General features: G+C 37.2%; 1 protein-coding gene across 19 annotated transcripts in view; it reads left to right on the forward strand.

Moving 5' to 3' along the window:
- The first annotated feature begins 334 nt into the window (after positions 1-334).
- The window catches only part of Tm1 (tropomyosin 1), a 29905-nt gene continuing 16533 nt past the window's right edge, over positions 335-13706 (forward strand). For 6 of the 19 annotated variants that reach the window (XM_089265676.1, XM_018099883.2, XM_018099877.3 and 3 more), the window contains exons 1-3: positions 335-494; positions 4747-4901; positions 5147-5272. In XM_089265676.1, coding sequence (XP_089121802.1) covers positions 4788-4901; positions 5147-5272 — 240 coding nt within the window. In that variant the 5' untranslated portion in view covers positions 335-494; positions 4747-4787. Of the gene's footprint in view, positions 495-4746; positions 4902-5146; positions 5273-7355; positions 8332-8597; positions 9839-11452; positions 12554-13706 lie in introns of those variants that run through there. The other 13 variants (XM_089265668.1, XM_089265669.1, XM_089265670.1 and 10 more) reach the window with 10 other exon arrangements.

The raw sequence follows: 13706 nt of genomic DNA on the forward strand, positions 1-13706 counted from the left end.
GGAACAGGTGAAAGAGAAAGAGAGAGGGAGAGCTATTAAAATGAGCGCCACAATTTCGTTGTTGTTGCTGCATCGACTTATTCTTTTTTGTGTTCTTTGATTTCTCGTGCTTATGCAGAAAAAGAACGCGCTCGTAAATTGAGCGCCCGTCGTCTGTGGCCATCGTGAATGCAGTTACAAAATAAAAATTTGAGCGCCGAACGATTTGTGTTGAGCATGCAAAACGCATGCCAGCTGCTAAGAGAGCAAACGAGCGTGTGAGCGTGCGAGCGAGGCGGCGCAGCACTGCTGCCTGCCTTCGCTTCGCTGCTTTGCCCAAAATGTATTTCTGCTTACTCTCTCTCGCACACTCACACACACTCTGCACACGCACACAGACGCAAACAGCTTGAAATCGAAAAACGGCGGGCATCGAACGTCAGTATATTGAATAAATATTTTCAGTTGAACATCACAATCCGTTCAAGTCGCGGATAACTCCGAATAAAAGTTTTGTAAGTAAAAGGAATAAACAAGAAAACCCACAAAGAATCAAACTAGTTAAATTTTTCAAGCAGTTCAACATTAAATTAACAAATATTAATTGTGCTGCAGCTAATATTTAAGTTAAAAGCAAAAATGAATTGAAAAACAAAAACAAGTGCCGAGAGTTTTCTTAAATAATTGAAAAAAGGACATTGTCGAAAAATTACATAATCAAATCTAAAATACAAATAACAAATAATGTAACTAATCAAAGTGCTGTGAATAACCGCAAATATTTTGTCAAGTATTTCAAATATTTAAGATAAATATATATACAAAATTGAGGTTAAGCAACTCTGGCAAACAGTTTGAACTAATGCAAAAACTTATGATGACAAAAAAAATGAAAAAAGCCAATGTCTTTGTCTTAACCACAACTTGAGCTCTAGAATTTCAATTAAACACATTGCATGAGATTAAAATACATATACTTACATATATACATACATATATGATATATGTGAATATACTCAATAGGCTAATGGAAACGTGCTTAGATTAGAAAAATTTACAAAAATATGTTGAGGCAGGCCAGAAGAATATAATAAAATGTAGCATAATTTCTAGATACTTATTGTGGCTGAAAATAATTGTTATTTGTGGAAATAGTTATCATAGCTTATAGGACCTCAAAGACCTCAATTATATGTATTTATATTTCAAAATATTGCAAAATCACACGTTCTTTATCCAACTTTGGTCTACTCTGTAATTTGATACAGAACCAGAGTGGCCGACGTTCGAATCTATCTAAAGACTGGCGTAGGCGAAATGCTTTCGTATGTTCCTGAAAAGCTTTTCTCTCAGTTTATATTAAGTAATATCCATTCGCATAGCTGTTAGGAAATATTCAACAGATGCCAGGTTATTTTTAGAAACACCAAAAGTACGAGAGATTATGATGAGAGAGAGAAAGAGAGGGAGAGAGATTGAGATTGAGTGTGATCTATAAAGCTTTTATGAGCTTTTAACGCTGCCAGGCTTTTTTAAATACACTTATATATATATATATATATATATATATATATATATATATATATATATATATATATATATATATATATATATATATATATATATATATATATATATACTTACTTGTGTCTGTGTTAGACTACATTATATCAAATATGTATATATATATATATATATGTATCAAATATGTATGTATATATTTGTACTTTAAAAATAGCTGAACATGCAAATTGTATGTATACCTGTTTTTCTTTGGGATATTTGGAAATTTTGAAGATTTTGAAAATTTATAAAATTGTGCGCTAGCTAGAATATAGCCCAGTAGCTTGGAATTAAGGTGTGCATGTATATATCAATATAAGAGTGTACTAAATATACAAAATTGATCGATTTTTCGATTTTCAAACCTTTTTAAAAATGTATAAGTTTGATAAAAATTTAACTCTTAAAAACTCTGTATTCATTGTTAATATTATAAGCAGCGAAAATAATGCAAAATGAATTTCAAATTATTATTAAATATATAAGCTTGGCAGTTAGTGAGATCTATAAAGTATTGCCATCTAAATACTATTTATATATATGTATACATTCCTTTCCTTTCCTTTTTGGTTTATCAACTAAATCTAGGGTATTAACAGCGTTGCAATTTTTCTAGATGAGGAGTTTTTTTTTTTTACATATATAGGTCTATATAGGCTCGTTTGTAGATGTATGTCATTGCCATTATTCGTGCCTCCGAAGTTATAAAATTCCAAAGTGATTTTCTGCTGAACAAGCAAACATAATTCATTGTGTCACCTCGTTCGATTTGCGACATATATAACTAATTGTAAGACCCCATATCTTCTGTCCGTCTGAATGGGATATATATTTATATATATATATATATGCATATAAATTTTTGCCTCGATTGCATTTTCAGTTGTTGTTTTTGTTTGCTTGCCTAAAAGCCTGAAACCTGCCTTCGCTTAGCCGGTTGAATCTCTTTCAGGAGCTGCAATGTAAACAAAAGTGTTAAAAATAAACTCAGATGTACGCAGTATTATAAGTAATACAAACCCATAGCTGGGCACTGACTCAATTAGTTTGGCATTCCAGCCATGACAAATTGAAATGTTGGTCAAGTATAAAGCGCAGGGCTAACCCAGAGCTCCTCACAGCTGAATCCACAATCTCTCTCTCCCCCTTTCCCACCTCTCTCTCTCTCTCTCTCTCTGTCTTCCTCTTCCTCTCTGTCACTCGAGTATGTGAGTCAGGCTGTTGGGCATTTCATTCCTCACCTTATCAACGCGACATTTATTCGCATTCCCCACCTGGAAATCGCAGAGTTCAAGTGAACTGATGAGAGTTCGAAAAGTGCAAAGAAAACAAAATTAGTTACTCATCTTATTTATCAAATTTGAGAGCTAGTGCATTGGGAAATTAAAGGAGGAAACTATTGCTATGCGCCCGACTAGAAGATACCCCGTTCTGAGCATTGAGAAAAATTTAAAGTATTTCGCTTTGAAAATATTTTTAGATTTACTTCAATGGGGTCTGGTGTGAAAACCTTAAGCTCAAGAGAAATTTTACTTAATATGAATAAGCCAAATATATACATATATATTTTAGTTAATTCGAATGCAATTCGCAATATGTATTAAAATAAACCAAACGCAAATAAACTAACAATAATTAGAACTATTCGGCTTGTTTAGGATCGAACGAATAGGAACTCATATGAACTAGTTCAAAATGTTGAAACAAGCTTCGAACCAGCTCGAAGTTTTATTTCGTTTGAAAACTTGATATTGCAAATTCATATTTAGTATCAAGATTATAAATATGGGTGTATTTATTTAGCTAATTTTCAATGTTTATTTGAATTAAATTTGATCTTTTATAAAAATATTGAATATCTCCATATTGAATATCTCAATTTATTTATTTTATTTTATTTTATATATATTTTTTTTTTTATAAAGTTTAATTTGTGGCCTTTCTGAATTCGTGAATCATGACAAACCCATTAGAGTCTTTTTTTATTACAGCTAAACATATCTTTCCTTCACTCTTTACATTGATGATCTCTTTTGAGCTTAACTCATCTGGGCAAGCAGCTTTAGGCTGCTTTGCTTGTTCCAATAATCGATTCGTAGTCAGGTTCACATCCCATTGTTTCAGTTCACAAATTGTATTTTAATATTTCGCTGGCGTCTTTCAATTTCTCATCATTTAAATCATTTAGTGCTACAGCCAGCACGTTCTTCAACGATTTGTTTGTCCCCAAACTGAGATTTCGAACAAAGCGCAAGAGAATGGGAACTCTGCTCGGGATGAAGCACCTCCTCTCCCAATTAGCTATGCTGGTCACAAGCGGCTCTTCGCGAAGCTGGAAGCATAGCTAAGTAGAGAGCTACCAAAAATTGTGTCAATTTCTTTCAGTTTATTTGTATGTATTTTGCCTCACGATAAAATAAGCTAGAGATGTGTAATAATAAATGAGATTTGTACAATCATGATCACATTAATAGGTACACTACCAATTTTTTTTTTTTTTTTAAATTATTATCGAAACTCAGAAATCAGGGTAAAAGGGTTTTGTTAGAATGAATGTAGTCGGCAGGGGGGCGCGTAGCAGATCCATAAGTTATATATAGATACTAGAGTAGGACGTTGAGCTGACTTGAACGTGAAGATCTTAGATCCTATAAGAGCTACAGACTTTAGATTGGTTTCTTAGGTTGCTGCTCACTTATGAGTAATAGAGTTTGTCTTTAAAAAGTCTATAACTATTATAAATATATCCGATGTAAAGGCCATTCAAATTTTAATTACATAGCTATATTTTGTAGATCATTATTCTGTTTGCTGTATCAAAGAAAAAATTTTAAATTAAATTAAAATAAATAGAAAATTCAACTATAATTGACATACATATCAAATTATGCTAACTATAAAAATTATTTTTAAAATGTTAAAAAATGTGGAAGCTGTTGTAAAAGTCATAAACACATTGTATACTTATAGAGTCTAGAATCTACATATCAAGCAATATCTCCATTTATCTATATCTGAATGTATGCACATACACATGTGTATGTTTTCTCAAGTCACATAGTCATAAAGAGTTGTAAATTCACTTTCTCAAATCTTATGTGGCGCTGATTATCGCATAAAATTTAATTACTTTATTGTTTTGATATTAATTTCCATTTCAATTGGGATTTTCGTTTTGATTTTCATTTCAATTTTCCATTTCAGTTTCTTTCGAGCGCAGTAGAGACAAATAAAAGCCAGCCACCATGGATGCCATCAAGAAGAAGATGCAAGCGATGAAAGTCGACAAGGATAGCGCATTGGAGCGCGCTCTCGTTTGCGAGCAGGAGGCACGCGATGCCAACACCCGCGCCGAGAAGGTAAGCACTCGACCGTGCAACGCATGTTGCATGCCCCAGCCCAGCCCAGCCCAGAAGCCGGAGAAGAAACATAAACAAAACTATTTATTGCTAACAATGAAGAAAACAACCATAATTAATGGCTGTTAAATTGTTAACACCTGCATATTTAATTACCTATTACCTGTTGCCCTGCCCCTGTCCAATAATAATCGATATCTCTCTCTCTCTCTCTCTCTCTCTCTCTCATTTGTTATCGATCGCAGGCCGAGGAGGAGGCTCGCCAGCTGCAAAAGAAGATCCAGACCGTTGAAAACGAATTGGATCAGACCCAAGAGGCTTTGACCCTGGTCACTGGCAAACTGGAAGAGAAGAACAAGGCTCTGCAGAATGTAAGTCCACACTTAGAACAATTTACATATATTCCATTATAAATTAGCTTACTCCTAAGTTCGAGATAGAAGATAATTTTAAACAATTTTTGTATGAGAAAAATTCGAAAAGGTTAGAGATCTCATTTTTTTTAGGTTTTGAATGAGTTTTTTACTATTATATTTTGATATACAATATAATATTATTTATCAGACGTAAAAGTCTTTAATTTTATTTTTATTAAAAAATGTATAATTTTTAATATATTCTATCTCATAATACCAAAGTTTAAACAAAATTTTAAAAAATTAAAAAAAAAAATCGAGTAAAAGCTTTAAAAATGTATTCTAATTGAAATATTTATAGTAATTCCAATGCCTTTGAAAAATGAAATATCTTTATTAAGAATAAAATTCTAATTGACTCAAAAGCTGTTTAAATATAATTAGATTAAAATTCCAATTTAAAACATAAGAATCAACTCTTTCAATTTCAAATACATTATCTAATCATATGTGAAAGTAGGTCATCGGCAGAATTTTAGAATATTTCTTAAGAGCATCTAAGTATTACTAGAGATTTATGATACGTATATTCTGAATCAGCATTGTTTCCATTGTGAATTAGTCAGACGAATGCAAGAAATACACTTGAAATCAATACTAGAATAAGATTTTTATGACTATAGATATATATAACCTATGAATATATATATATATATATATATATATATATATATATATATATATATATATATATATAAACGATTTGGTGACAGCGAAAATGGGGCGCGGGCTTCGGAAATTTGTGCCATCTGTTTGACATTAAGAATTTCACGGGTGTTTTACGTGTTGATTTTCATAAATGTTTCCTCGTCAAATGTTTGGGAAAATGCGTTCTGTCTGTTTCCCTTATATTCCATTAAAACTCTAAAGTTTTTCAAACAGAAATAATGAAACAAAAAATTCCAAGTGAAAAACATCGAAATTAATTTGCTGTTGGCAACGCCTTTGCAGCGCGCTATTTTTAAATTTGTTCAAATAATTTTGGCTGGGTGCGAAAGAGACGCAGCGACTATGCAGCATGTGCGTTTAAGCGTGTTTGTGAGAGTGTGTGTGTGTATCAAATAACGCAAAAGCAAAAACAAAATGCGATGTTTTTCTTTTATTGTGTTTGCTTTGGCTTTGCCAAATTATTTGCTCAAGCAAATTTGTTTTTTCTTTGCTTTTTCTCTACAATAAGAATTTCGAAATAGCTGCCGCGCAGTATTTAGCACATTTTTCTTGGTCTGTTCGGTTGCGTTTCCAATTGGAAAATGTATAAAGTTTTTCATTTGATTTGATTTGGTTTCTTTTATTTTGCTACGAAAGTATTTCAAGGACATTCGCCGGTTTTGCTGCCAATTGGCAGCGTTTCAAAATAAGTAAAAATATGTTTAGTGTACACAGGTAACCAAATAAACGATACAAAAATTAAAAAAAAAAAAATGCTTATCAGACAACATAATTCAAAAGTTTTGACAAAATACTTTGGCTCATTATCATTATCAATATATTTTGATGTCATTGTTGCTTGCCGCACACCATTCCCTTAAATAAATAATGAGATACAGACGACCGAGACGGCTGAGTAATATGCGCAAATATGATAAAAGAAATAGAGAAGAGAATGAACAGCAATTAAATCAAACGGAACACACAAATGAAATTAACAGAACATGAAAATGGAAATGAGTACAGAGCGAACAATCACACTACCGCTCTCTCACTCTCAGAGAGTGGGCGGTGGGAGCTGGTAGTATTAGTGCCTTGCGCTCCTTTACACCCGCATAGCGCACGCACTGCAACACTAATACAGATGCAGGCGGGAATAGCTGTGCATAATGCTGACTCACTCGCACATGTGCCGCACTGACTGTTGCTGCCACTGCCGCTTGGCAGGGGGCGCTGCCACCACCACCACCACCACCACAACAACAACAACATCAGCAGCAGCAATGGAAAGACAGTGAGTGAGTGTGTGAGTGAAAGAGAGAAGGCGCGCGGCAAAGAGGCCGAGCGCGCGTACGCCGTGATGAGCGAGCGCATGGCCACAAAAATGATCGCACAACACTTTCAAGTACAACGCCAAAGCAAGCAGCAAGCAGCAACTGCCGGAGGGGCCGAACAACTAGCAGCCGAACCGAGCCGCCCGCACGCCGCATAAATAATTACAATAAATTCAATAATTATTCAATTAATTCAATAAATAATCTAAACGTCTTCTTAACACTTTGGTAACAAGTAAAACACTATTTTTATTTAATTTAAATTAAGTAAAATTTTAGTGATTTTCAATTACATAAATTAAATTACAACAAAAACAACGGCAACTGAAATCGCAAAAACAAAAAACGTGTTGCGGAAGTTGGCCAAATACGCAAATTTTCCCTTGCTCAATTTTTAACGCGCGACTGAAAATTGAGAAAAGCGAAGAGAGAGAGATAGAGAAACCGTATTAAATCATCAGTAAAAATAGATAAAAGACTCAAAGCTAACGGTACCATGAGCACAGCTGTTTGAACAATATCAACAAAAGAGAAAAACAACACGCACCAAATCACACAACAACAAAAATTAAAAGCCGCAACTTATAATTAATATGTACGAGAAAACATTAACAATAGGAACTGCAAAAGTTAATAATGCATATGAGTGGAAAAAAGTGAGTTACAGCAAAAATCAATCGACATCGACAGCGAAGGCGGCAGCGGCAACGGCATCGGCATCGGCGTCGGTGGCTAAAAGCAAACAAAAGAATAAAATAACATTAACAAAGACTGCAAAAAATTCAACAGAAATACAAATAAAACAAACTAATTTGAGCCATAACAAATCAACAACAACAAATTCAACAACAAAAGTTTTAACGTGTCTTAAGCCGGCAACGCAGACGCCGCTTATTAAAAGATACGTTGGCAACGCGGCACGTCGTCAAACGCTTGCGCATCAAATAAAGCGGGCTCACCGCCATCTATTGACGAGCGGCGGCAACGATAAGCAACCGCCAAAACAACAAAAGCGTAATAATAAACAAATTTGTACATTAAAAGACCATCATTTGTATAGAATGCAGAGCATTTTCCGGGTTTTTCGGACTGTTATGCTTCACATTCTATGCAAAATGAAAACAAGTGCACAAGGCAAATGTAGTTGTTTTTTGTTGGAAACTTTGTCTTTTGCACTTGTCTGGTCACACTTTTTCTCAGTTATCGATATTGGTATTTACAAATCAGCTGATTTGCACGATATTTGTACCGACACTATCGATATCGATATATAGTAATATCAACAATTCCATATAAAGCAGGTAGCAGCGCAGCTGCTGCAGGACAGCAGACAAAAACAACAAAACAGCAGCAGCAACAGCAGCGCAACAGACGCATAATTAATGCAAATAAACAGTCCCAAAGCCACAAAAGTGAACAACAGAAACACAAGCCTAAAAAGCAATCAAATAGCAAGCGTGGCAAGAACGGCTCCGACGGCTACAAATCGGAGCTTTCCTCCCGCTGGGGCTCCATCGAGGAGCAGCTGAATGTGCTCGATAAACTACTCTACTACGATGAAAATGCGGAGCTTTATCTAGCCCAGCTCTACAATAATTATCAGCAGTTGCAGCGATCGCAATCGGAGGTATCGGACGACTGGAGTTGGAGTGATTCTGACTCAGAAATGTCACAGGGCAACAGCGTCGACGACGATGCGTTGTCCAGCACCAGTGGTGCGGGCAGCCACAGCACCATTAATTCGAATTCCAATGCCTCGTCCCTTGTGCCGTCTTCGCTCAAGAGACGCGGCCACCAGCATCATCCACGCTTCGCCGGCACAAGGCGCCCCAACGTGCCCAATGTGCAGGAAATCTTGGCCGCTCTCTATCGCGGTGACTCCAAGGGCGTGCTATCCAATCTACGTGGCGAAACGACACCGCAGACGGAGCCCCCAACAGAGGAGCAGCCAGTTGCTAGTCGCAGCACGCTCAGCCTTCCTCTGAGTGAATCTGTGACAAATTCTCTGGGCAGCAACAGTCCCACACCAACCGATGAGAGCAGCATGCTGGACGAGACAATTCCAGCAGTGACGCCAGCAGCAGCAGTTGCAGCTGAACCAGACGCTCTCTCTGCTGCCAGTGGCAAAAAGAAGAAGAAGCGTGACAAAGGCGACAAAGAGAAATCCGAGCGCAAAAAGAAATCCTCTTCAGGCATCAGCGGCAAGCGTGAGAAAAGCAAGCGTCAAGGTGGCAGCGGCGGCATAATGGATGTGAGCAGCGACAGCATTGCAACAGATCTCAGTGCGGGGGCCATTGATGAGGGCATTGTACTAAACCCTGAGGATGAGGACTCACAAGCTCAGGAATGGGCGAAGCTGCGTTGCACCAGTGAAGCGGCAGAGATTGTGGCCGAACGGGAGGCGCGACGCAACAAAGGACGTTGCGCTGACTATCCGGGCCTGGCGTTCGGACGCTCCATCTTCAGCTCCGACACCATGATGAAGTTCAACATCATTCGAAACGAGCTGCACAACATTATGAACACGCAGCTAAAGCGGGTAATTAAATGTGGGCAGCCTAATTCATAAACACTGACTATACTTCATTTATTTGCACTAATCATATTTTTTATCTCTTTCTTCAAGCCGCCTTTGTTGTCGCCTCTGCCAGAAAGCGTAAAAAAAGACAAAGCTGTGCAGAAAGTTTGGTTAGGTTCAGAGTGAATTCTGTCTATTCTATCTATGAATGCTCCAAATTTGTTCTTTTTGTTCTCTTTTTCGCACACACACATACCCACATGTGTATTTGTATGCGTGAATTTGTGTGCATTGCAAAGCGATTACGTCGCCGTCTTCGTTTAGCTTTCTTCGACGTTCGCCGAATTCCGTTTCTGCTTTAACCCTTCGCTGGCCCGTCAAATCGTTTGTCATTGCAATTGTTCGCAAGTTGTATAAAATCTTGACCCCATTTACGCATACATATATACATACATATGTACAGATGTACGTATGCACATTCTGTGGGTTAATCGCTCAACAACTGTCGTGAAGGTTTTTCTTTCTATATGTACATAAACACATACGCACATTTGCTTTCTTATTGCTCAGCACAAAAGCATTTCAACTGTTTATCTAGCTAAAGCAGAAACATTCCTATTTACTTAATTGCAAACAATTGTTTAATTAGTTACGCAATTGCGCGCTCCAGCATTTGGTACATTGTTCGGCCGGTTAACGGTAAACTTGACGAGCACCTGTTGCACTCACTCTCGCTCTGTGGGCGTCACTCGCACTCGCGCTGCCTCTCCCAAAAAGGTAGCAGATAACAAAACAGACCAAATGTTACAACTGCTACAATTATCTGTGCTTATGCACACTCGTGTACCCGCACACACACCCGCACACACATACATACATTCATTTAGTTGTGGAACTCCATAAAAAGCAACAGTTGATTTACAGCAGCTAAAAAAAAATTAAACGAATACGTTTTGTAGCCAAAAATGTATTTCTTTTCAAACATGGCCCGACAATTATTATTTATATTAAATTAAACGTATTCTCAGTTTTCTACGTGTTCTCATAACCGCTGCAAAACGCCAATGACCTTCGTTTTACGTGTGTGTGTGTGTGTGTACATGTACCCCACTATGGTAGTGTGTGTTCATTTATGTGGCACTGACGTTTACTTTTAATTTCTTTTCAATGCCGCACAGTTACCAAAAATGGGCAGGCATGCTTATTTTAATTAAAATTGACCATTGGCAATCATCGTTTGTATTATCAACAATTATGTCATTTGCCAAATACAAATCGCATTTCCACTTGTTGCTTGCGCGCGCCCCCTGTCTACCTATCGGTATCGATATCGAGCTTTGTACAATCGTCAACTGTCTCGGACTAGGACCACATGCGAACGCTCAGCAACAGCAACAACTACAACCTGATACGAACAATACTCGGTGTCGCAGCGACCAATGATTAGTCATTTGTGCTGCTCCTGCTTGCGTGTTGATAAGCCTGATAGAGCACCGGCATTATATGCCGTATTATACAATTATCTTGTTTGTGGGCTAGGGTAGGTGGTGAGTGGCGAGCGGGGAGGATTCAGACTCACACACATGCACATGTACTTTTGATGACAGGTCGCTTACTCATTTTTACTGGCGTATGGGCAATTGGCCAGTCGTCATTTTCGCTCGCAATTTTGCATAATATTAATTGTATTGGAGAAATAAGGCAAAAATCTCAAATATTTCTTCACTAATTAATGCAAACAACAACAAACATGTAGACTGAATTTTTAGCGGCTTTAACAGGTTTTCCAGCGGGAAAGCCGCATATACACACTGGTTAGCGCACTCGCACTCACACACATGTAGATATGAGCGACACGACACGACACATAGGCGAGGCACTGCCAGACTGGAAAGTCTCACACACACATACAGCAGTTGTCTCTTTCGCACAACGTATAAACCACCACCGCCGCTTTGTAGACATGAGCATGCAAAGTGTTTCAGCGGTTCATTTCCAGTTACGTACTCACAAATGCCAGTCGCAGAATCGCGTCGTTTTATCGTCTTCGTTTCTCCGTGTGTGTGTGTAGTTTCTGTGCAGCTTTCTGCAATTAAATATTAATATTAATATTGTTTTAATATATAAAATTATTATTCAACTATAAATGTGTATCAAGTGTGCTCGAATCTAATCGGCCCTTCACACAAAATAAAAAAAATACTACAGGCAGCAGAGCAGCAGCAGCAACGAAGCAAACCAGTAAAAGAAGAGAAAAGCAGTAGAAGAGAAAGAAGAAAAAAAAAAAACCGGTGGTTAGCGCATACTCTTGTCTGTGTCGTCGCTTCGTTCGGTCGTTCGTTCTATTACGTGCGTGTGTTGGTGTTTCACAGTTTATAAATTAAATATATTCTGGTGCTGCCATATCGAAAGAAATTTGTATTTTGAATAAATACAAAAAATAAGAGGCAAAAGCCAATACAAGTGTGCTTCAGTGCCAACTGCCAATCGCCGGTCAAAAAAGCGATCCTCATCTGCCACTGCCTGCCAACGCAAAGTCCAATTGTAAACACTTACCACAAACACCCACAAGTCCAAAAAACAAGCACAAAAATGACGACCAGCATTCCACAAGGTACACTTTTGGATGTACTCAAGAAGAAAATGCGTCAGACCAAAGAAGAAATGGAAAAGTATAAAGATGAATGCGAGGAATTTCACAAGAGACTACAACTTGAAGTTGTTCGACGTGAAGAAGTAAGCAATCGGCAACATTACAATTCAGTTAAAAAAAAAAAAAAACTATATAGATCAGTTTGCTGCTACTTTTGGTATAAACATTTTGCATCAAAGCTGAGCCATCGCTCAAGATTAGTCCAGCGCAAGCATTTCTTCGCTCTTCGGTCTTCGTTCTGAGCAGTGCCAACGTTTCCAATGCAAATACATGCTCATGAACACAGACACTGTGCCTGACATACAAACACAAATACTGATGCAAGTTCACTGACAGACTGTCACAGACAAATACACGCTCTCATTCTTTGCGCGCTCATTGCGCTGCTCTCTCGATCCCTCTCTCTCGCTCTCTGTCTTGCCACATTTATGTTGTTTTGTTCCTCCATGGGTTTGCTGTCTTTTTTATTGGACTATCTTTTGTTATGAATTTCAATTTGTAATATGTACGTACATATACATATATGTTTATATATACGCAGAGTGCGCTTCTGTTTAATTTGATCTCAGTTCAGATTTTGTACGTTCTAAGCTAATATGAATTGAGTGACCAAAATTCATTCACCTTTCAAAATCTAATCGAAGAACGGGGCACAAACCCGGACAGCATTTCATTAGCATATCAGAAGAAAAAGCAATCTATTCAGTGAAAATTTAAACTTAAAAGAACTGAAACCGGCTTCTCTATTCAGTTCAAAGCCACAGCGTATAGTTAGCGGTGTTCTAAATTCGATTAATTATAATTTTAAGCTACGGCCAACAAATTGTCTTCTTGAAATGTTTGAGTGTGTGTGCGATTTTTTGGCGCAAGCTAAATGTGCGCTTAATTCAATTCTAATTAGTCAATTACGCAAGATAACCCTATATGTATACATATACATTTGTATATTTTATATATGTATAGACATATTTGTATTAGTGAATTCAAAGTTTGTATCGCAGTAATGACAACATTGTTGACGTCATTTTGTATGAAGAAGTTTTCAGTTGTTTCTCATAGTCCTTCGATCGTGTACTGTTAAAATTCCTAAAACTGTAACGGCACTCCCCGAAAATCAAAATGTATTTTCAGTTTGAGCATTCCCATTCCCATTTTGTCTGTCATCTATGCCCCGTTAGTTGCTAGTTTTTGCGCTCATTTTTCCACGCTTTTGTCAAGTGATTGACGTTTAGTTCA

The sequence above is a fragment of the Drosophila navojoa genome, chromosome 2, assembly GCF_054131105.1.
Source record: "Drosophila navojoa isolate 15081-1374.11 chromosome 2, UAZ_NAV_1.0, whole genome shotgun sequence".
NCBI lineage: Eukaryota > Metazoa > Arthropoda > Insecta > Diptera > Drosophilidae > Drosophila > Drosophila navojoa.